The 22,866-nt window shown below is 41.1% G+C and overlaps 2 protein-coding genes across 7 annotated transcripts in view; one reads left to right on the top strand and one right to left on the bottom strand.

Moving 5' to 3' along the window:
• Positions 1-1,768: 1,768 nt before the first annotated feature.
• Positions 1,769-12,711, top strand: dtnbp1a (dystrobrevin binding protein 1a). The gene is made up of 10 exons (XM_080427075.1): positions 1,769-2,017; positions 3,931-3,984; positions 4,122-4,172; positions 4,347-4,407; positions 4,633-4,765; positions 5,423-5,555; positions 7,024-7,046; positions 9,322-9,468; positions 9,913-10,050; positions 11,896-12,711. The coding sequence occupies exons 1-10, from the start codon at positions 1,962-1,964 to the stop codon at positions 12,150-12,152; spliced, it is 1,053 nt and encodes a 350-aa protein (XP_080283201.1). The 5' UTR covers positions 1,769-1,961; the 3' UTR covers positions 12,153-12,711.
• A 2,856-nt stretch (positions 12,712-15,567) lies between these two features.
• jarid2a (jumonji and AT-rich interaction domain containing 2a) overlaps positions 15,568-22,866 on the bottom strand; it is an 18,252-nt gene continuing 10,953 nt past the window's right edge. For 4 of the 6 annotated variants that reach the window (XM_080425677.1, XM_080425681.1, XM_080425678.1 and 1 more), the window contains one exon: positions 15,568-21,962. In XM_080425677.1, coding sequence (XP_080281803.1) covers positions 20,271-21,962 — 1,692 coding nt within the window. In that variant the 3' untranslated portion in view covers positions 15,568-20,270. The remainder of the gene's footprint in view (positions 21,963-22,866) is intronic. The other 2 variants (XM_080425680.1, XM_080425679.1) reach the window with 2 other exon arrangements.

Genomic DNA, 22,866 nt, shown 5'->3' with positions numbered 1-22,866 from the left:
GAGCTTGTAGATCTTCCTTTTTCCGAGTGTGACACTAGCATTTTTAACCTTAACCCCCCCCCCTTCTCTTTCATTGGACTAAAGTTGAGACCCCAAATGTTAAATTTAACAATACTTCATAGTAAGACCATAACTTCCAAGGAGTTATATGTTGAAGTTACAGGATAACAGATACTGCAGACTATTGTCATCAAATGGTAATTTGATTTTGATGGCTTTGGCTAGCTTACCTAACCAATGTTAACAGAGAAGAGATGTTCTGTTGATAGAAAAGGAGAATGTATTGAGGATATTTGCTGTTTGGTCTAAATTCTAAAATCCTGGTGGGGATATGGATGGCTGGATAGATGGAGGGACAGATAGATAGACAGACAGACAGACACTGTTTTATACTCGATTTTGCAACAATATTTAATGTTTTCGCAAGCTGTTACGAGTGCAAGGTGTGTCATAACAACTTAGTGCTTATGAAACAATTGGAACCTCTCTGACATCCCAGAGAGGTTTGTCTGGGACATTGTCCTGGCTTCTAAGGGATTTAGCTCAGGGTCTCATAGCTGGGATGTTGATGTTGGAGACAATATGTACTGGGAACTCTTGTCTGTTAGAAGAGCCTTTGAGGAAGGAGGCATACAGAAAGGGAGACACTGGAGACTAAAGCACAATGATGATACATGCACAGCAGTCTACGACTCACCAGGTGAGTCAGAGATGGATCTCGGTAATTCCACAGCAGTCTCCTGATCAAGGTCAGAGACGGAGCTCTCAGTGAACCAGGAGGATCAGAGTCCATCTGGACTGGGAGAGAGGAGAGCTGTCCTTCTCTGATCCTGACTCTAACACACCTTCACTGAGAGAGTCTTTCCATGCATTAATTATGAATTATTATAATTAGTCATTATGAAGATAACCCTCTGAAGGTGTTAACTGGGAAGGTCTGTGTCTCTCTGGAAAACCACAGTTGTGAAGACAATACCCCTACACAACACATCACAAAACATTATCCTTGCTGTCCAAAACGGTTAAAAATAACCGTTGTTCCAATGGATCCAATTCTTCAGTTACTATTTAGTCACAATTTCCTGTTAATGCTTTCAAATCGTCCAATATTTATAAAACCCACAGACACAATTAACCACTTTCACTTATTTTATGCTGGTGTTCAGCATGTAATCAATCACTCAGTGTGTGAGAGACAGAGAAAGGGAGAGAGAGTATACCTTTTGAAGTCATGTCTGTCTTGAAGTTTTGTCACTCTGTAAGAGAGGGAGAGGGGGTTGGTATCATTATAACAGATCTGCATATGAAGACAGATGATGTTTGAAACAGTTTAGCAACAGTTTTTCATCACATAATCAAATGGGCTGCAATAGACTCTTACTGTAAACAGGGGAGTCGTGTTATAAGAGTCGCACTTCTTAAGTTACAATTATCAACACCTTGTCAATGCTCCAAATAAAAATAAAATGAAAAGATCAGCCTGGAGACATTTCTTTAATAATGAATTGTGCTATTTAGTTTATCAGAGAATAACTAACACACACACACACACACACACACACACTGAACAAGTGAGTGACACGCCCGCGCACACACACACACACACACACACACACACACACACACACACACACACACACACACACACACATCACACTCACACAACATACACAATTATTAACACAACTTTTATTTTTATATATATAAACGTATCAACGGTGCTTTTATTTTGAATGTCCAATCCGGAAGTGTATTTCCTTTTGCGGGTTGTGTTGATGGACCGATAACCAACACTGCAGGCTCTATATCAATACATAGCTACGAATGTTTACTCTTATTACGACTAATACTACTTGGATGTGTTAAAGTTAAAGCATCTTTAACATGATACATGTTAAGATGATTATCATTAGCTAAGATCAGTCTCTAAAAAACAAACAGCCAGGAAAAGAGGAAGGAAGATGTTTGAGAATTTCAGAGAAAGGCTTCAGACGGTCCAACAGGATTTCACTTCTGGGTTTGTATCCTGTTTATTGACACCTGTCAGTTTACACTTATTTTAAAATGTAAACGTATTTTTGGTTGTATTGCTGTTTGTATAAGGATAACAGTGGCTTAACCTTCATTGGGGTTTGTGTACACATTGAGTATGTCAGCAGCACATCATGACAGATGGCACTAATAGCCAAGCATGTTCCTAAAACATATGAATTGATGAGTTAAGTAGGCATTAAGGGTTCATGTGTTTAACTGAAAGTTTCACATTGCTATTATCGGTGGATGTTCAGTAAATGTAGGCAAGTGTTAGCCTATAGCTAAGACTAGCAGGAGTTATTGGTCTCAGCTGACAGTCATGGGGTCAGAGAGGGGGAGGGGAGGGGAGGGGGGGGGGCTGTCAGTTTTTCTGTCCCAACCAGGGTTATTCAGTGGTGTAAAGTAGCTAAGTGCATTTACTCAAGTACTGTACTTAAGTACAGTTTTGAGGTATTTTTTACTTTACTGGAGTATTTCCAATTTTCTGTACTTTTACTTTTACTCACAGTCCACTACATCTCAGAGGCAAATATTGTACTTTTACTCCACTACAATTATTTGAAAACTTTAGTTACTAGTTACTTTGTAGATTTTGATTATTATTACAAAACATACAGTAACCACTTAAGTTTAGCCATATACATTTCGGCCATTTGAAAATAGCAGATCTACAAGCTCACAATGCGTCCCGATACGAAGCATTGTAAGCTTATAGATCTGCTATTTCCAATTTGTTTTGTTGCAAACTTGTGAAATGGGACATTCTGCATAATGAGTACTTTTACTTTTGATACTTTAAAGGTAGGGAAAGTGATTTTCTTTGGTTAAAATAAGTGTTAAATAGCTCTATATTCTGATAGTACTCATTGCTATAGAGAGTGTTTGTTCAGTAAAAGGAGTCTCCTTGTCTCTCCAGCTCTTTATTAAACAGAAAATGCATTTTTGTTTCAGTTTCAGTTTAATTTCCAATTGTATACAATCAGGATAGAGAACTCAATCAGGATATAGATTAAACAAGTGAAATTGGAAGTGATGACACTAAGAAATGAGCAGGCAAAATTGGAACTGGAACACTATAAAAATGAAGCTTAAAAATGGGTACTTTCTCCTGATTGGCTGAGATTTTGACCGGAAAATGTATTTTCTGTTTATTAAAGAGCTGGAGAGACATGGAGACTCCTGTTACTGAACAAACACTCTATAGCAATGATTACTATCAGAATATAGTGCTTTAACCTTTTAACAAAATACTTTTTGTTTACTTACCCTACCTTTAAGTACATTTTGATGCCAATACTTTTGTACTTTTACTCAAGTACATTTTTAATTCGATTTTAACTTATTGCTACATTACAGTATTGATACTTTAACTTAAGTACAACATTTTAGTACTTTTTCCACCACTGGGGTTATTGCAGCTATTTTGTATAATTGGTTAATTATAGAAAGTGTCATCCCTTTCATCAAATGCCATTCACTCAGGGAACTTGATTTGTTGTGCTGCTGATTCAAGAAAAAATAATGCTTATGTTTGACCTCTTAGTTTTCTTCATGAGACTTGTTTGAAAGAAACATTTAGAGGGCAACTATTAGGTAAAAGTCAATCATAGGCATTACACTTAACAGTTTATTTAACCTCTTAAACCCCAGCATACTTATTGTGGGGAAAAACCTTCACAGAAAATAGCCGACGCGACGCATTGTGAGCTTGTAGATCAGCTATTTTCATTGAAGATATTTAATGTAGAACAAAAACAGAAAGGTCACTAGTACAGAGCCCTGAGGGACTCCAGTCAACCAAGTAGTGTATAGGGTTTAAGTGGTTAAAGGAAGCAAAGTATGTGTTTAAGGTCATTACAAAATTCTATGTATGAAGTCTTAATTCCTTTCTCACAGCATCAAGACCTTAGGGGACAAGTCTAAAGATGCCAAAGTTAAAAGGAGGCCACGGTGAGTATAGAGGCTTTAGTTATAAACTGTGTTTCTGTGTGTGTTTATGCAGATTAAAAGTGGATGTTACCTGCAATTTAGGTCGCTGTGAAATGACAGGCAAGAAATAGTTTCTGATTGTTCTGTTCCTCTGTTAGATTTGAAGAAAATCTTCCTCACTTTACTGCTGGACTGGAGCTCCTCAGCAGGTTACCACACACACACACACACTCACTCACTCACTCACTCTCGCGTACGTGTACTGTACACACTCAACACACGCGTGTACGCACACTTGCACACAGTCCATTTTAAGAAATACCACCTCAGTTGTATACAGATAAATTAATTTGCTGTGTGTGTGTGTGTGTGTGTGTGTTTAGGTATGAGGACAGCTGGATGTTGCTCCATAAAAGAACAAAGGACTCTGCTCAGGCTGCAGAGGTATAGCTGAAAGTTCTGTCCTATCCTATTATAAATGTTTTCACAATGGTTTGTAGTGTCAACGCTATTTTATATCATAAAATAATAGAATAGCAGACCTCTCAATGCGTCGCATCCATGACACTTGAGCTTGTCGGCTATTCTCGGCACGAGGCAATGTCGCGTAACGAAGTATAAATCAAGCTTTACGCCACCTCAGTCGCTCTCCGTCTCTCTCTCATCCAGGCAGTAGATGGTGAAGTGGTCATGCTGTCAGCTCACAGTGAGAGGAGGAGAACATCTGTGACTCAGCTCCAGGAACAACTCCACACCTTACCTACATTCATCACTGAACTAGAAACCATCACTACAAGGATAGGTACGGATACCTGCCAGAGGCACTTTAACCCATTAAGACCGGGAACGCATCCGTGTCATTTTAAGATTTATTTGGCTATTCAAAAATAGCAGATCTACAAACTCTCGGTGCCGCGCTACGAGCTTGTAGATCTGCTATTTTAGAAAAATCGTGAAAATGAAGCAAAGCAAACATTTTTAACTCAAATCTTTGCTTCTGGGGGTCCATGGAACAACATATTTTGAGATGGGGGTCCGCGGCCAAATACATATAATTTTGGGTGGTCCTTGACATGAAAGATTTTGTGAACCACTGATTATAGCAACATATGTTTTTTCAAAAAACTGTTAGTATTTAGAAGATATTTGTAGAATCCCCCAGAAGCTAATATTTTAGTTAAAATTGTTGCTTTAAAAATATATATATTCAAAGATTTGCACAAATGTTCATGATTTAAAAAAAAATAGCACATCTACAAGCTCATAGCGCGGCACTCGGTGCCGTGCTATGAGCTTGTAGATCTGCTATTTTTGAATAGCCAAAGAAATCTAAAAACTACACACAGATGCGTCCCCGGTCTTTATGGGCTAAGGCAGCAGAAAGTTTCCTGATATATTTGGGTGCAGTGCTGTCACTGTGATTAACTTCTGTTACCGTGTGTGTTGTGTGTGTGTCCAGCCCATCTAGAAGGGGACTTTGAGGAGATGGAGAGCAGACTGGTCTACCTGGAGACGCTGTGCTGCCAGTGTGACCAGCTGAGATTCAAGCAGCATCACCTCAACCAGCTGGAGAACTACAAGAAGAAGAAGAGGTGATACACCAACACCTGGCACCTGCCTGCCGCGTGGCGCTGTGTACAGTAGCCATGTGCAGAAAAGAACAGCTAGTAGATACAGTATAAGACCTTATGCATGGTGCCTATTGATTGTTGGGTCGCGGACCAATTTTTATGGGCCGCAAGTAAATATCCCCCTTATTTTGTTTCATACATTTAAAAATATATATTATTTCAAAAGATTAAAAAAAGTTTAAACAAAGAAATCACAACTTTTCATCAATTAAAAAACTATTCCTACCAACATTTTCCAAAAATATTACTAGTATTATAGTATTGTATAGTAATATTATTTTTCCATAAATAGCCTAAAAGAAGAAAAAAAAACGTTTAAGAAGTTGTGAAAATAACAAAAGTAGTTGTGAGCTTGTAGATCTGCTATTTTCACTAGTTTAGGTCCAGGGCAAACATATAATTTCTCTTTTGGGTCTTGAGCTAAACATTTTGGAAACCACTGCACCACCGGTTCTCTAAAGTGGGGTCCAGGGACCCTCAGGGTTCCTTGGGGGTGGTCATTTAGTGGTCCTGTTGTTGAGTTGGACCCAACAGATGTCTTTACAAAATAGTCAATATACAGTCAAACTGTTACAACATGCCAGGTAATCCAGGAAAGGTTTTGCTAAAATATTCCCGTAATTGGTTGTCTCTATGCTGCACGGCAAGTTTATTTGTACAGCACATTTCACACACAAATTCATATTCGTAGTGCTTGCGTAGGGCTTTACCCTACGCAATTATTGGGATTCTAAAGTCTGATTAACCCTTTAAGACCTGGAACGCATCTGTGTCACTTCTTGATTTGAGCTAAAAAGCATTATTTTACACTTTGGCTATTCAAAAATAGCAGACCTACAAGCTCATAGCGCGGCACCGAGTGCCGCGCTACGAGCTTGTAGATCTGCTATTTTTGAAAAATCGTGAAAACGTGTGCAAATCTTTGAATATATATTGTTTTAAAGCAAACATTTTTAACTCCAATCTTTGCTTCTGGGGGTCCCTGGAACAAAATACTTTGAGATGGGGGTCAGTGGCCAAATACATATAATTTTGGGGGTCCTTGACATGAAAAAGTTTGAGCATCACTGATATAGAAACATACGTTTTTTTCAGAATACTGTTGGGATTTAGGAGACATGTAGAATAGGCTTCAGGTCTTAATGGGTTAAGACTACAGGCCTGAAAGGGACCTCTGTTCTGTTCATGTACATATAGTAGTGCAAGGGCAGGCTGCCTTCCAAAGACCAGATAGAATTTACTTGAAAATGACATGATTTGTTCTAACCTCCCAGACGCTGTGTGAATGACATTCTCCTGATAGCATGTGATGTAATCTCCTAGACACTGCGTGAATGACCTTGTGTCCTGACGCCTGACATCACGAGTTCTAACCTCCCTGACGCGTATGCATGACATTGTTTCAACTTGTTTCGTTGTGTTTTAACAGGAAGGAGCTGGAGTCTCTGAAAGGTGAGCTAACGGCTACGTCCATCACACATCCAAACACTTGTTTCACTTTTATTTAAACCAGGGGAAAAGACCGTTCCCTAAACTCCACCCCCCCCTAATGTTACTATTGCTAACTTAGACAACCCCTCCGGTTTTGACATGTAATGATGGCAGAAGCCAGCTGTTTGCAGCTGGATTTTAATCATTTACCTCGTAAAATAATTAACATTTTTTGGAGCCAGAGCTCCAAAATCTCTTTAAAAAAAAGCTCACCAACAAGGACTGCATTATAGCCTACACTGGAAGAATGTGCATTCCATTAATATTTCAACAAACAAAATACAGTACAGGCAAATCTTTTTTCATTTCCAAAGATAGTTGGATCTATGGCATCTAATATCAATCAACTACATCTACATTAACTACATTATTATCGGACAGGAATGTTTGTCTACCGCATGGTAAGCAAGACGACAAATAGTAGCACTTAATAGACAAACAAACAAATACTCCACTTTTAATAGCGAGCAGAGCAGAGCTTTGCTCTGCGGACCACGGTGTGTAAAACTCGAACTGACTGACCCCAACTATATGGAAGTTGTAACTTTATTACGATTAATGCTATTATAATCATTCGAGTATTATTGTCATTACCTGGGCCGGTGAGCTGTGTCATTTTCCCCGACGTTAAAAGGATCCCTGGCTAAATTGCCTTATATGCCTGCATTATAATTGCCCTCTATTAAAAAAAAAAATGTGTTAATCTATTACTCAAGGTGGACAACACCCGTCGCAAGTTGATGATGTCATGAATAAAATATTTAAGGTGTTGTACATTCTTTATTTGAGTTATAGAGGGCAATTATAATGTATTAAGGCTTATTAGCCAGGGACCCTTTTTAAGCTGTGTGTGTGTGTGTTCTGCTACAGCCTGCAGTTTCAGTACATATTTCAGTATTGGGAAATGGATTGAAAAATATGCCCCTTCCAACTGCTCTGCGCATGTAGATTCCAGATTGCAGATTCCACAGGCAGCAACGTTTCACATTGTATCCTATTGGTTTTATTAATGTGGTAGATTATATGGACTCCTATGGTAGAATGGTGGCGTTGTCTAAGTACCAACCGTTGCTAAGCTAGGATTGGACAGTAGCCATTGTCGGGTGGGACTTAGCGATCGGTCTATTCAAATTGACAAGCTCTTCTTCACACTCACGATGATAGACGAGACTTCCCCAGTGGTTCACCTGGAATAAGGCTATAGTCTTTATTGATGCATGTCAACCCATCTCTTCTTTCTTTCCTGTCTTTCAAGCACTGTCACTATTAAAAAACAAACATTCAAACCCTGGGAACTCCTGGAACATCAGTCCCATCTGAAAGTTGTTAGTATGTTAGGCAAACACAAGGGAGGGAGCGCACACCAGTGTTGATGAGGTGCTGACCACGGCAGGTAACAATGTTGAGAAGGATCGGGCGGGCCGCACAACTCTTAGCCACGATGCAAAAGTTTATTAAAAAGGTATAGGAATTGGAAACCAACGATTCAACAATTGTTTTCCTCAGGGTTTAACGAATGTATGTTCGACATTAAGTTTAATTTACAAAAGCTCCAACTTTTGGATATCGTCACTGTCAGGTGGAAACCTTGTTTGCTATTTTCATTACTTTTGTGTGACACTGATGAAGTAGTAGGGCATTCATTTACTAAACAAGAAATGATGACGCAGTCATATTAATACCAGGTTGCTCTCTCCAGGGTCCCCGCACGGAACCAAATGGACCCGTGGTCCTGTACCCTTTCGCTCGCGGAGTAACAAATCGATGTTGGATCGCTGTGTGTGTGTGTGTGTGTGTGTGTATGAGGAGTCAAGTCAACAAGTCAATAGTTTGTTTGGTGGCGACGACCACATTAAAAAATATATATAGTTTGTTTGGTGGCGACGACCACACTTTTTTTGTTCTGGGCTCTGATCCCATAGCATGGGAGGACGCCCGTCGTTCAGAGTATGGGGAAGTCTCTGGGAAGTCTCCCCATTGGCTTAATGGATTGAAGGACAGCCAATGATGAAAAGGTTGCTAGAAAGTGTTTAGAAAGTGTCGAGAAATTGTCGAGTAGTTGATCAGTCTCTTCCTAGACCAGGCTGCAAGCAACCTGGTAAAAAGTTTAAATATGGAGATAAAAAACGATATAAAAGTCTTGACAGGTTTCTGTTCTGTATGTAAACGTCCTAACCACGACGCCATTGACGGGCACATGAAGGGTGATCTCTTCCGTTTTACTTCCTGGTTGTAGTGGAGCTGGACGCAGAGCATGCCCAGAAGGTAGCTGAGCTGGAGCAGGCAACGCAGCACAAACTGAAGGAGCGACAGAAGATCTATGAGGAGGCGTTCCACCAGGATATGGAACAGTACCTGTCTGCTGGATACCTCCAACTCAGAGGTAGGAATGGTGTGGTCCATCATTCAGTGACTTTAGGCCCTAAAGCCTAAGGTAAAACACATAGTATAGGGCAGTGGTTTCCAAACGGTGTGCCGTGAGAGGGACTCCTTCTTTTCAGGGTGTTTCGCCCAAGGACCGCCCCTATTATGCCTATCTCGTGTAGACCTTCCCGACCTTCTACACTCTACACGACCGAAACGTTGCTTACATTAAAACTTCTCTTGAACGTGCAAGTGTGCAGTGTGCGGGTATATCTTTCAAGATTGAGCTCAGCTACTGTTTGTTGCCTACGCACCTGCTTTTAAACTTACTGGGTGTGCGGACGTTCTTTTTTGTGTGTATGCGTGTGTGTCTGTGTGTGTGTGTGTGTGTGTGTGTGTGTGTGTGTGTGTGTGTGTGTGTGTGTGTGTGTGTGTGTGTGTGTGTCTGTCTGTGTTTGTGTAGAGCAAACAGGGAGTCAGGTGTGCGCTTTGGACCAGATGACTGTGACTGATGTCTCTGACCAGGAAGCTCTAGATGACTTCCTCAACTCTACAGCAGATGATACCAGCACCATCAGCACCGCATCATCTCTCACCTCAGGTAAGCCCCTTCTCTGTTCGCTAGGATTTGTATTGGTTTGTATTGATTTATTTTTATGTGGCACTGGTAGGGGCCAAACTGTCTAGAACACTGTTTCCCAAACCCCTTTTTTTTTCATTTACTACAATAAAAAGATATATATATTTCAAAAGATTTTCAAATATATATAAGAAATATCAATCAGAAATTAAAAAGGAATTTCATTATTTTACAAGAGAAATAAAAATCTAAGAAATTCCATTGAAATAAAATACAAAACTTTTAAGAAGTGAAAATTGCAGATCTCCAAGGTAGATCAGCTATTTTCACTAGTTTGGGTATCGGGGAGACATCAGATTTCTCTTTTGGGTCCGGAGCTAAAGAGTTTGAGAACTGGTCTAGAAGAGAGTCTATATGTCTGTATTTCTGGCTAACCACTTTTTTTCACACATTGTTTTTACTTTTCCTACTGGAAATCAAAAGAGGTTTGATTGGGCTGAAACTTTGCCCAAATATGTTGATCACAGAGATCGTAGTGCTGAACTGATAGATGACTGATGATGCACATGGAAGCCAGTGTTATTAGACCCTGTCTTGATATTATGATGCTGCATTTGATTCTAGAACAGTGGTTCTCAAAGTTTTTCATGTCAAGGACCCCCAAAATGATATATATTTGGCCATGGATCCCCATCTCAAAAATGTGTTTTTTGCCAGGGACCCCCAGAAGAGAAGATGTATGTTAGAAAAAAATCTAAATTACTCCAAATATTTTCGATATTTTCCAAAGAAATTCTAAAATAGCAGATGTACAAGTTCTCAGCGCTGCACTAAGTGACGTGCTGTGAGCTTGTATATCTGCTATTTTTGAATAGCCAACATATAAAATATGGATGAAGTGGTTAAAATGACTGTGACGCTGTAATAACAAGTTTTGCCCTGGGGGTCCCCGGACCCCACTTTGAGAACCACTCTTCTAGTGTTTTGGGTCCATGTGGGAGATCTTAATCACTCAACCAGTGAATTAAAGTATTATAACCCAAATAATTCAAGCAATGGACAAAATGTCCCCCAAAAACTGTTCCCGTCTTCCCCCTGCCTTAGTTCCCTGTGTCTCTGCTGCCCTCTGCTGTTCTTATCTAAATAAAGCAAAAACTGCCGAAAAAAGAAAAGTAAAACACACTAGAGCAGGGGTCTTCAACTTTCTTTGGACCAAGGACCCCTTAGCTGAGAGAGAGAGATGAAGCAGGGACCCCCATTACATATTGGATTCATGTTAACGTGTATTTTCAGATATTTAACCACTAAAACCCTCAATACTTAGTAAGTTTGACCTTTGGCTCTGTACTTCCCCCTGTACACCAAACCTCTTCGCCGAAAATGGCAGATCTACAAGCGACGCGTTGTGAGCTTGTAGATCGGCTATTTTTTGGCAAATGTTCCCCTGAGAATAGGGATGCTAGGGTTCAAGTAGTTAATGTAAAAAAAAAAAAGTTCCTATCACACGTAGATTTGGTGCTGCCCTGCAGTATCTCTGAGGCCTAAAATGTCATCTGAGTCAGGCTTGTAACCGCAACTAACTGACCCAGCACGACTGGCATATTTATTTATTATACAATGTTGTTGAATACTCTCCATTCTGATTGGTATATCAAGGCATTCTGTTATTTCCTGTAACAGAATGTCTTTATTAGCTTGTGAGCTTATTTTTAATTCAACTTTTTGTATTATATCTCTGCTGTCGGGCAGAAACCAGCTATGTCCAAAATATTAACTTCCCATTGGGTTGCAGACCTCTACTTCACACTGAAATACCTATACTAGCTTGCGAGTTAGTTCACTAACTCGAGCATTCCGCGCCAACAGGCCCAGATCCTGAGTCTTGGTCTTCAGAGTCTCCCAGAGGCTCCACCAGCCAGGCCCCTCCCACAGACAGCCCGGCAGCCAACCAGGACGCAGCAGGCGGTCGGGAGGAAGAGGTAGCCAGTGAGGGGAGTGACGGGCCTCTGATCCAATCAGATGAGGAGGATATTCAGGCAGACTCATCTCTGGTGGCTCTGCCAGAGGTCTGTCCAACGAGGTGCTCTGATGATAGTGACTCTGGGGAAACGCCCTCTGGTTAGCCCTCTGCCGGGGACACACCCTCTAGTTTGACCCCTTCTTTGGGCCCGCCCTCTGGTTTGACCTCTGCCGGGGACCCGCCCCCTCTGGGTAGGCCTGTGGTTTACCCTCCAAACACAATGAAAGAAGACCTGCTCACACTGTGCTCTTAATTGCAATTAAAACATTCAACTTTCTTTGACTAGCAGTGATACAAGGTGCCGAATTGATTATATTTTGTAGTTTGTGTTAGTGTACCCCTGCCCAGGACCTGCAGCCAACTTGTAGCTAGCTCTGGTGCAATGTTTTTCTTAAATCACAATACATGTTATCGTGTATACATCCACTTTCACTGTCCATCCGTCTTCCCTAACATCTAAACTAGGTTTTTAGGCTGGCACTCTTTCTAGAAAGCATAAGGGACATTACATCGCATCCTGTGTGTTGGGAAATGTTAATGAAGGAATGTGAAGTATGAAGTATGTAAAGTTCTTTACATACGGTACCTGCAGATTGTCTTCCAGCGGAAGCATTGTAAATTGTTTTAATTGCAATAAGAAACTTTGTGAATCTGTTCTCTAATTCTTTGATGACTTACTGTCTGAAATAGTTATTCAGGTGTGTAAATACATTTTGTGTTGTCAAGCAAAGTCCAGTATCTCCAAAACAATGAGTCGTGAGAACACATTTGATTAATATAACAAAATCAAATTACACTGTTGACCCTGAATAATGGAACAGTTATTCCTGTGATGCTCTCTGGGTTATGGAACCGTTATTCCCCCTATACCTACTGGGTAATAGAAAAGTTATCCCCCCTATACCTACTGGGTAATGGAAAAGTTATTCCCTCTATACCTCCTGGGTAATGGAAAAGTTATTCCCCCTATACCTACTGGGTAATGGAAAAGTTATTCCCTCTATACCTCCTGGGTAATGGAAAAGTTATTCCCCCTGTACCTACTGGGTAATAGAAAAGTTATTCCCTCTATACTTCCTGGGTAATGGAAAAGTTATTCCCGCTATGCCTCCTGGGTAATGTTTGCTATCGTCATCCGCATACATACTGTATTTTGGAGATAATATCAAAATGACAATAATAACTAATGTCTTTATTACATGAGGTTGCAATTCATTTTTTCTCTTTTTTCTCATCTTCTGAAAATATTGTGGTTTTGTGTAGAATTTCAAGACTGCAAATCAAGTTGCATGTCAGAGTTAGTCTTTACAAGTTTATTCAAACAAATTCTGCAAATAGTAACGGTTAGAATTCCACCTCCAGGGAGTATTCCACATGTATCACAGTATATATATCACAATCGCAGTACTTAGTAGAATGCAGCCCTTCCTCTTCCAGGTACACAAGGCCCATGAGTAGATAGAACAACAACAAAAAACGTATTATTGGGTTAATCTTAATATTTTCTTAATTTACACTGCATCCACAACAGACAAAAGTGTTTTTCAACTCGCATCCTGGCGACCCAGGCCACTGCTAGCTTCATAGTCTGCCAGAGATGTATAGAGAGAGTGGTGACAACAGATGTCCACAATGCTTGATCGTCACATGATTCAGATATGATGAAAATATACATATTCTTTAAAGCAGTGGTTCTCAACATTTTTCATGTCAAGGACCCCCAAAATGATATGTATTTGGCTGCGGACCCCCATCTCTAAAATATTTTGTGCCAGGGTCTAATGATATCCTGGCATCTGACTTCCACACCTATTTCAGGTCCCAGTTTGAAACCAAATGTGTCGCATTGTGATGCATTGAATTCCATTACAGAAAAATAGTATTCAGTATTCACCTGCATAGTGTATTAATATGCCAGTCATGCTCGGTCGGTTAGTTGCAGTTACAGGCCAGGCTCTAGTGTGTTTTAGAGCTTCAGGTTATTCTAGCCCCTCTCCCCCTTTTCGCATGTTAACATGAATTCATTGACCACTTAGTTTTCAGCAGATCTTTAACCACATGAACCCTAGTGTCATGATTGTTATAAATAAAGATTTGTGAAACGGGAAAAAAATGGGGTGAACATTTGGCGAAAATAGCAGATCTACAGCCTCACAACATGTCGCGAGCTTGTAGATCAGCTAACAAATGAGCGGACCAAGGATGGGACCCTTGGGGACCTCAGCCAACTAAGTATTTAGGGTTCAAGTGGTTAAAGGACCATACTGCCATCATTGTCTTGTCTTTGGCCTTATATCATCGTATACTGTAAACATTTTCCCATTAATGTCTTAATTTTTAGTCTTTTAACGTTTGTTAACAGTTATTAAGACATTACCAAATTTAACTGAATAATTAAATCAATGTTGTCCAAACATAATTGCATGGTTAATAAGCTTTAAAATACATTAAAACAACGATAACTTTCACCAAAAAAAAATGGCTCATTGATTGTGTGTGTGTTGGAATACCTAGGGAGACGAAGGGGAGACTTTTGTCAGTTTCAGCTTCACCCAGCTGATGGCTGGTCAGAGTGAGCTGTTGGGGGTTAAGTAAGTGTCTTGCTCAGGGACACATAGACTGGGGTCGGGAGGCGAACCGGTGACCTTCTGCTTACCAGACTCTCTAACCACCAAGGCTAAGACCTATGCTGACCTATCTCAAGCAAGTTTCAAGTCTCTGCAAGTAGATTTTCATACCCTACTGATATTAACTGAATCCAGTGGTTTTTTGTTTGTTTTTTAATCAAACAATTGGTCGGAGCATTGTCAAGTATACTGTAAGTTATAGTAGGCTAATGAGGTTAAAATGCCAGTTTGTTTAACTACTTAAACCCTACATGTATATCATTTACTTAGTTGACTGGTGTCCCCCAGGGGTCTATACTTGGTCCCATCCATTTTCCCTCTACACCAAATCTCTTCACTGAAAATAGCCGATCCACAAGCTCATTATGTGTCGCGTTTTGACCCTTCATGACCTTGTAGATCGGCTATTTTCTGGCAAAATGAAAGAAATGTCTGCATTGTCTGAACAGTATATAAGTGTATTATTATTCATTGTGCTTTAATACTACACTATAGGCTATATTATAAAGTACCAGCTCAGTGGCCTTGTGTCCAACCTGAGATTGGGAGGTTGTCGGTTCAGTCCCTGGCTGAGTCTTACCAAGTACTGTGAAAATGTTAGGATTGGGGTTAAAAAATTCACTAGTTTGTCTCCCTGGGAGACATCAAATGTCTCTTTTGGGTCTCCAACTAAAAAGTTTGGGAACCCCTGATGTACAGTAGGCTACGTACTGTACATCAAGCTGCCTCAAGCTATGGAAACAGGAGCCCCATGGCTGGTTACTTACTTATTTACTTGTATTATAAAGTCAATTCAGTATCCTAAAATCAATAGTTAGATAATTGAGCTCTGCTCAGCAGCACAAACTCGGCTAATACGTACAAAACAACGCAATGCAAAGATGTGGTTTATTCTTTTATTACTTTTTAGGAGTTTACAGGCTCATTTGGACACAATTCTTTTTTTATTTTCTTAAAAACTGATAATGTACCACATAACAGCATTAAACTTTTAAAAACTGGCGGCCTGTCTTTTCAAATGTTTTGAAAAGAAAAAAAGCGAGCTTGTACATCGGCCATTTCCGTAGTATTTAGGGCTTATTAAGTGGTTAAAGCCAAGGACACCTGTGATGTCGGTGATATCATCCAATCTTTAGTTACTTTTCAACACGAATACATCATGATGTATTCATCAACTATCAGAAGCGCACCAGGTGTAAGCAGGTGTAATATTATTCAAAGACGGCTCCTGGTGAAATCGCATGGCCTTGCTTAAAGCAAAATGTAAGCAGAAAGAAACCACTTTCAACAGGAAGACAGACAAATATGGAATATTTGTACAGTGTAAGTAAGAATATAAACATTAGTAGTTGAACCTTTCTGTGTTTTTGTTGACATGTGTTTTTGACTTATCCACTGTTGCTAAATCTGTATTCTTTCTATTGAGACATTACGGGCTGTCCCAATTAATTGCTTGGCCTTGCTGAACGATTTATTTATTGAATACTTAAAAGCGCATCTCATAAGCTCTAGATTTAACCTGTTAAAATAGTTTTTTTTGTCCTAGAATTCTACCTGTGCATAACTTTTGACAGCCAGTAGCTATTGTGACATTATTAGAATGGTCAGTTCTCACAATGTGAATCTCTCTGTGAGATCATACAAATACACAATCTGAGATCATACAAATGAAAAGGTTAGTCTCTCTGTATGACTGCATGTCGGTAATGCAAGTTTAAAGATTTGTCAATTATAGTATATCAAGTAATCGATTAGTAGATTATTTAGTGGAATAAGAATTTCTTTGAGAAAAGCCATAGCAGCATTGTCTACTGTACTGTATATCCCATCAATCACAGACTGCTGTAACAACCCAATTTCCCCATAGCATTATTAATATATTCAACAACATTTCTTCTTATGTATTAAGATATTGAAAAGTGATGCAAGAATATGTGTCGTCACCAAACACACTCCCCATGTATTGAAAATGACTCTTATTCAATATAGTGCTGCTCATTAGCCTGACAGCACAATGCCACAACAGCACTACAAACAAACAACCATTTAATAAGAATATAGCTTGGTGTACCACTATATAACCACCAACCACTTGAACCCTAATATCCCTATTCCAGGGGTAACATTAGCTGAAAGTAGCCGATCTACGAGCTCTGCGGGCTAGATCGGCACTTTCTCCGCCGTGTGGTGTAGCCCATGGGAATACGGTCAACTAAGTATAGGGTTCAAGTGGTTAAATTGAACCAGCAGGCAGTTACAGGACTTCCCACTGGTCTCCATTCAAAATGTAAAACTATAGAAACTCCTATTCATTGGTGATGAAGGATTATTAGGACTAAGCCCCCTTATATCTGGTGAAAGGTATGTTAATGATGTTTTGGGCATGTCATAGGCAGAAAGATTCACAAATTCTCAAAGATTTCCAAATGTGTTTCCAAAATAACTGACTATTTTCAAAATACTCTTGACCGGGTTTAAGTGGTTAACAACAAGTGATGTTGGCTGGTGTAGTAGTAGCCTGTTGGGCTGCTGGAAGGAAAACCTGAATACACGGCTCCCCATGACATGTGGGGTTAGAGTGACTGTCACAAAAAAGGGAAGGTCACAGGTTCGATTCCTGCAACAACTCCTGTGGAGTCTGCTCACCAGATAAAACACATGACATGAGGCTGAGGTGCTGCTGGTGTGTCAACATCCCGGTAACACTGTAGTAAAACTGTACATTAATCAAGGACTTGTGATTGTTATTTTACATTTATTCCACGTTTTAACACACAATTATAATTGATTACTGACAAAAAGAAGAAGAAAATACTCTTTTCCACACATAATGTCCTGCCTTTGGCCCTGTCCTGATCAGAGGTGTATTGTGGTATTCAGTAGCACCATGGGAAGCTCATTGTAGGCAGTCACTTAAGGGTACTTTGTTGCACGCCATGACGCGCACTGAAAATAGTCAATTTACAAGGTTACATTTCGCACTGCGACACATTGTGAGCTTGTTAATTGGCTATTTTCGTTGTGTGACACCGGCGCGCAACCAGGCATTACAGCTTAGTGGAAGAGAACCTGTAGGGATGCACGATATTGACTTTTTTGCCAATATCCAATAACCGATTAATTGCATGGTAAAGATTGATCAACACTGATATTGCAATATCAGTAGGGTTTCCAGTAGGGTTTCCATTACACCTGTTATACAACTGTGATTCTGGGTGAGATTACTTCTAAAAAACAGTGCATTGTTATCTGATTTATTACTACGGCCTACTGATGATTGTGCTGAACACTACATTCTGTTTCCAAGTTTCTGCTTTCACTACTGAAGGAGTTGAGCACCAATTAGTTCAAACAACGTAGCGGTCAATGTCTTGCCACGCATTCAACAAGCACATGACGAATCTGTCTTTATCGGTGCAAGATATCAGGATTATTTTGATATCGGTTTGATAAACCATTTTTAAGTAATTATCAGAACCGAACGACATAGCGTGCATCCCTAATAACCTGGTATTTAACTGGTGATTCAATGGAAATGCCAGCATGGCATTCTGTTGAGTATGCCTTTAGCAGTGCACAGAAACATCACAAAATGTACAGTACATGGATGATTTTCTTCAAAGGAAACAACCAGCACCGCACGTCATTTCTGTATTTCAATCACAGAGAATGTTTAGTGCAGAGCATCTCGACTGGTCCTGGATCAGTCGGTGGAAGCTAAAGGTTTTGCACTGAGCCCTGCATCCCTATGAGAATGGCTTGTTGTTGTGACCCATTTCTGGGTCTTGACCCACTGGTTGAGAATCACTGGCTGTAGTGCATAGATAGAGCATGTCCTGAGATGACCCGGTTGCCTTTTATGGTAATAGGAGGCCACTCTGAATGTGCATGAAGCCATAGTTAGTTGCACATCGACATCAAGTTCTGGGATGGATGTGCAACACAGCAGAAATAACAGCAGAGCCTTAAGGCGGTTACACACCGGCGAATGTGCGAATATACGCAAAATTCGGACTCGTTCCGAATAATTAAAAGACGTTTTTTCGCTTCGCTTTTCCGCTTTTTCGCGCCATGTACGCTTGCATTGACTTTATAAGGTTTTAAAAAAAAGCGTATTATTCGCACGAAAAAATCGCCCCGGTGTGTAAGGACCTTTAACCTCTTTCAACCTGTTGTCCCTATTTGGGGCATGTCCTTATAAGCAGACAAAATAGCTAAAATACCAGATCTACAAGCTCATAATGTGTCACGATCCAATGCGTTGTGAGCTTGTAGACTTGGCTGTTTTGGCCACATGAAACTAACCTACGACTAAGTATAAACTAGGGCTAGTGGTTAATACACTTTCACTTTATCTTTTTTAAATAGAAATACGTTCATGTGAAACAAGATAAAATATTGTATTGAATACAATGGTCAATTTGAGTCTCTTGTGCTTTGATTGATTTTTGGCCAACTGTACACCAGTTTCTCTCTTAGACTGTGAAGTCAAGATTCTAATACTGAAAACCTGAACAGCTGGCAAGAAACAGAGCTTCATCATTGTGGCATCATCATTATCATCTTCATCATTTCCCTGGATGGTTGTCTGCGAGTGTATGTTGCTTCTGACATGTTTCAGAGGGTAGTGGAGTCAATCCAAAATCTCTCTTATAAGTGTGTTTCTTAGTTTGTGAGTCAGGACCTCAGCGTGGGCTGCAAGGTGTTCTGAGAGGCTCACAGACAAAGAACAATGTTATTCAAGGTAATAGTTATCGATGGTCAGTTCAGGACCCAGTGCAAAACCAGTTAACAACCAGCGTTTTGAATAATATCTATTCTACAATATGATAATTTTATTGATCTGGTCGTCACCTGAATGGTGACCATATACTGTATGTAGTTACAGTATCTACCTATCATCGTTTCCTACTTTATTTTAACTTATTAAAGCACTTTGTAAACGGTTTTAAGTAAGTGCTGTACAAATAACTTTGCTCATTATTATTGTTAATGTAACAGACAAGTTGCCTGGTAGAAGGCTACAGTAAAAAATATTGGAACTGGGACAAAACAAACAAACGCCCCTACTACGATGGCTTCTATTATATAACTTTTACCCCTTGAAGCCACACTGGACTCCAAGAGCAGGACAGCTGATTGACCTGCCAGCCTTATCGGTTGAGTGATCTTTAAGCTTATTGCCTGTAAAATAATGTCCATTGTGACTTATGCTGGATTTATACAGACACAAAAGTTCTCATAAAAAGACTAAACAAAGAGAAGTGGCCCTGGATGTAATTTTCCCTGTTAGACAGCGAGGATAAGATACAGTCGGAGCCAAACACTGGATATGATGTTGTGTTCCTGCGTAAATCAAATGGACGCAGGTTGTCCAATTAGTTGTACATCAAATACTGACGAAAGTGGTCAAAGTGCCCTTGAGCAATGGCACATCATTCCCATGTACAAGTACGTGCAATGTTCTCTCAGGAGGACGAGTACAACGAGAAAAACTAACCGGGTAGAATTTGCTTAGACGACACGGCCAATGTTGTGATGTTGCTCAGTGTCCTCAAAGTAAACCATACGCAGAAGATAGAGCTGGTGTTGGCTTAACGCCTCAGAAGGTTTCGAGGGCTGCACCTGGTCTTAGTGGCTGAGGTAGTTGACTTTACCTGGGTAAGACCCCTCGTAGGGCCCCTGGAGGTGTTGTTAGAACAGCTGCTGACTATGTTCTCAGTAGTGCCCTTGGAAGAGCCCATTGCAGTGCCCTGGCATGTGTCATAAGGATAGCTGCTGGCTGGTGTGGGATCCTTGGTAGTGTCCTCAGTAGTGCCCTTGTTGGTAGCCTTGGTAGTGTGCTTGGCAGAGTAGCTGGCTGGTGGATCACAGTCTGTACAGGCAGGGCTCACAGAGTTGGCTGCGGCCCTAGTAACAGTAGTCCTGGCAACAGTAGCTCTGGTAACAGTAGTCCTAGCAACAGTAGCCCTGGTAACTGTTGTCCGGGTGACAGTCCTGGGTATTATTGAGGGTGGGGTTGGCTCAGTTTGCCGAGATTTCTGTTCCCTCACGGCTCTAGGTGTACCCTCGCCACCAGACTTCTCCTTGGAGTCATCAACATGGCTACATTTATCTTGACAGAGCTCGTGACTATGGCCGACGCGCTCGTCTTTGACCTCATCAACATGGTTGTTAATTTCCTGTTTGGCCTCATCAACATGGTTGTTAATTTCCTGTTTGGCCTCATCAACAGTGACGTTCATTTCCTGTTTAGCCTCACCAACATGGCCGACATTTTCCTGCCTGACCTCACCATTGTCGTTCATTTCCTGTTTGGCCTCGCCAAAATGGCCGACATTTTCCCGCCTGACCTCACCAACATTGTCGTTCATTTCCTGTTTGGCCTCGCCAGCATGGTTGCTGCTTTCCCGATTAACCTCATCAGCATGGTTTTTAACGTCTTCTTCGATCTCACCAACATGGCCGACATGCTCCTGCATGACCTCACCAACATGGCTGCTGTTTTCACCATTATACTTCTTCTCAATGACCCGGCCAGTATGACCTCCCCTCTCTTGTTCCGCCTCTTCAAGCCGACCATGTTTGTCCTGCCTGTCTCTCTCACTGACCTCACCAACATGTCTGACCTTTTCCTCTCCGTTGGGATCCTGTCTGACCTCCTGTTTGACCTCACACCCATGGCGACTCCTCTCCAGAGTGACGTCTCCATCATGTCGTTGCGGCCTTCTGCAGTTTATAGATGTGTTGATGTCTGGATGGGTGGGGCTTGTGTTTAAGAGGGCGGGGCTAGAGTCCGGCGGGAGCCCCCTCCTCCGCCTGGACTGTCTCTTGATCCCAGGCTGCCCCTTTAGCAGTCCATTCAGTCGCCTGCTGGCTGAGCCCTTAGCCAATGAGATTTTAGCTGCTGTTCCATTGACGAATAAGGTTTCGGCTGGGGCTGAACTCCTGCCTGAGATTTGGGGACGATTAGTGGAGGTCCTGGTGTTGCTATGGCGACTGGACAGGGTCCTGAGATTGCTTTGGCGACTGGAGGTTGTTCCGCGGTTGCGAGGTGGGCGCTGGTTGCTAGGCAGTCGGTGCTTTCTCTGCGGATGGCGGTCATTGCTGTGGGGACGGCGGTTTTGAGACGGACGGCTGTTGCTGGGCCTTGGTTTGGATGGGAGTCTGCTGCCATTGGCCGATCTGGACTTAAGGGCCAGGTTTTGTTTGGTGTGTGAAGATGGTTGTCCGGACAGCCCATTCACCATGGAAACCTGCAATACAAACAGAAACCCACAGACAGGCTGAAGAACAGAGAATAATTACGGTATAGGGGAGGCTAGGGCAGTGATTCCCAACCGTTATCATGTCCAGGACCCCCAGTTTGATATGCACTAGGCCACGGACCCCCATTTGATACAAATTTCTATTTATCTCTCGGGTCCATTTGGTTCCATTTGTACACTCTCAGAGTTACAGACCTGTAAGGGTCCATTTTGACCCCTGGGGGTCCTCCAATATTGAAATGTTGGTCAATTATTTTGGCCATCATTGGTAAAATCGTCCGATACCGATATTGCAATTCCAGTAGGATTTACCTTACATCTGTTATACAGTAATTGTTATTCTGGGTGCAGATGCAGACTTAAAAAAAAAAAACAGTGCATTCTTATATCTAAAATATAAGATAGATATAATATATATATTATATCTAGAGAGAGAGAGAGAGAGAGAGAGAGAGAGAGAGAGGAGGCTATGTTGTAGATCTGCTGAGCAGTGGTGTCATGGGGGCCACACGGAGTAGGACGAGTGTGGCCGGTACATTTTTCACGCGCAAGGTACGGCACGGTACAGAGGACGCACGTGCACGCTAGAAGGCGCCCCCCCCCCCTAGATTCACAAGCCAAGTACCCAAATGGCTACTTTGCATAACAGGTTTACAAGTGAGTGTGAAAATGTATCCTCACTCCTCACACGCTACACGGTAAGCACCACAGCATTTTGGCTTCAGAAGCCGCTGCTGCCAGTATCCTATTTGCACGCAGCAGTGCCTCAGCCACCGTCGAAGAAGAGAAAGATACTCATTCAAAGCAAACCTTTAGTTTCAGCTCTATAATTCATGGCACTCCTTGAATTTGTATTTGTTTAAAAAGACTAAAACTAAGCTAAACATTTCCTATACAAACATGTTAACTACTTTAAGGTAAA

This window comes from Gymnoscopelus braueri, assembly GCF_963280865.1.
Source record: "Gymnoscopelus braueri genome assembly, chromosome: 4".
Classification (NCBI taxonomy): domain Eukaryota; kingdom Metazoa; phylum Chordata; class Actinopteri; order Myctophiformes; family Myctophidae; genus Gymnoscopelus; species Gymnoscopelus braueri.
This window is presented reverse-complemented; position numbering and strand designations above follow the sequence as displayed.

Excerpts from the sequence above, each read along its gene's own strand:
- dtnbp1a (XM_080427075.1), top strand. The coding sequence starts at position 1,962 with ATGTTTGAGAATTTCAGAGAAAGGCTTCAGACGGTCCAACAGGATTTC. Across the intron at positions 4,408-4,632 it reads ACTCTGCTCAGGCTGCAGAG|GCAGTAGATGGTGAAGTGGT; the intron begins GTATAGCTGAAA and ends TCTCTCATCCAG. Across the intron at positions 4,766-5,422 it reads AACCATCACTACAAGGATAG|CCCATCTAGAAGGGGACTTT; the intron begins GTACGGATACCT and ends GTGTGTGTCCAG.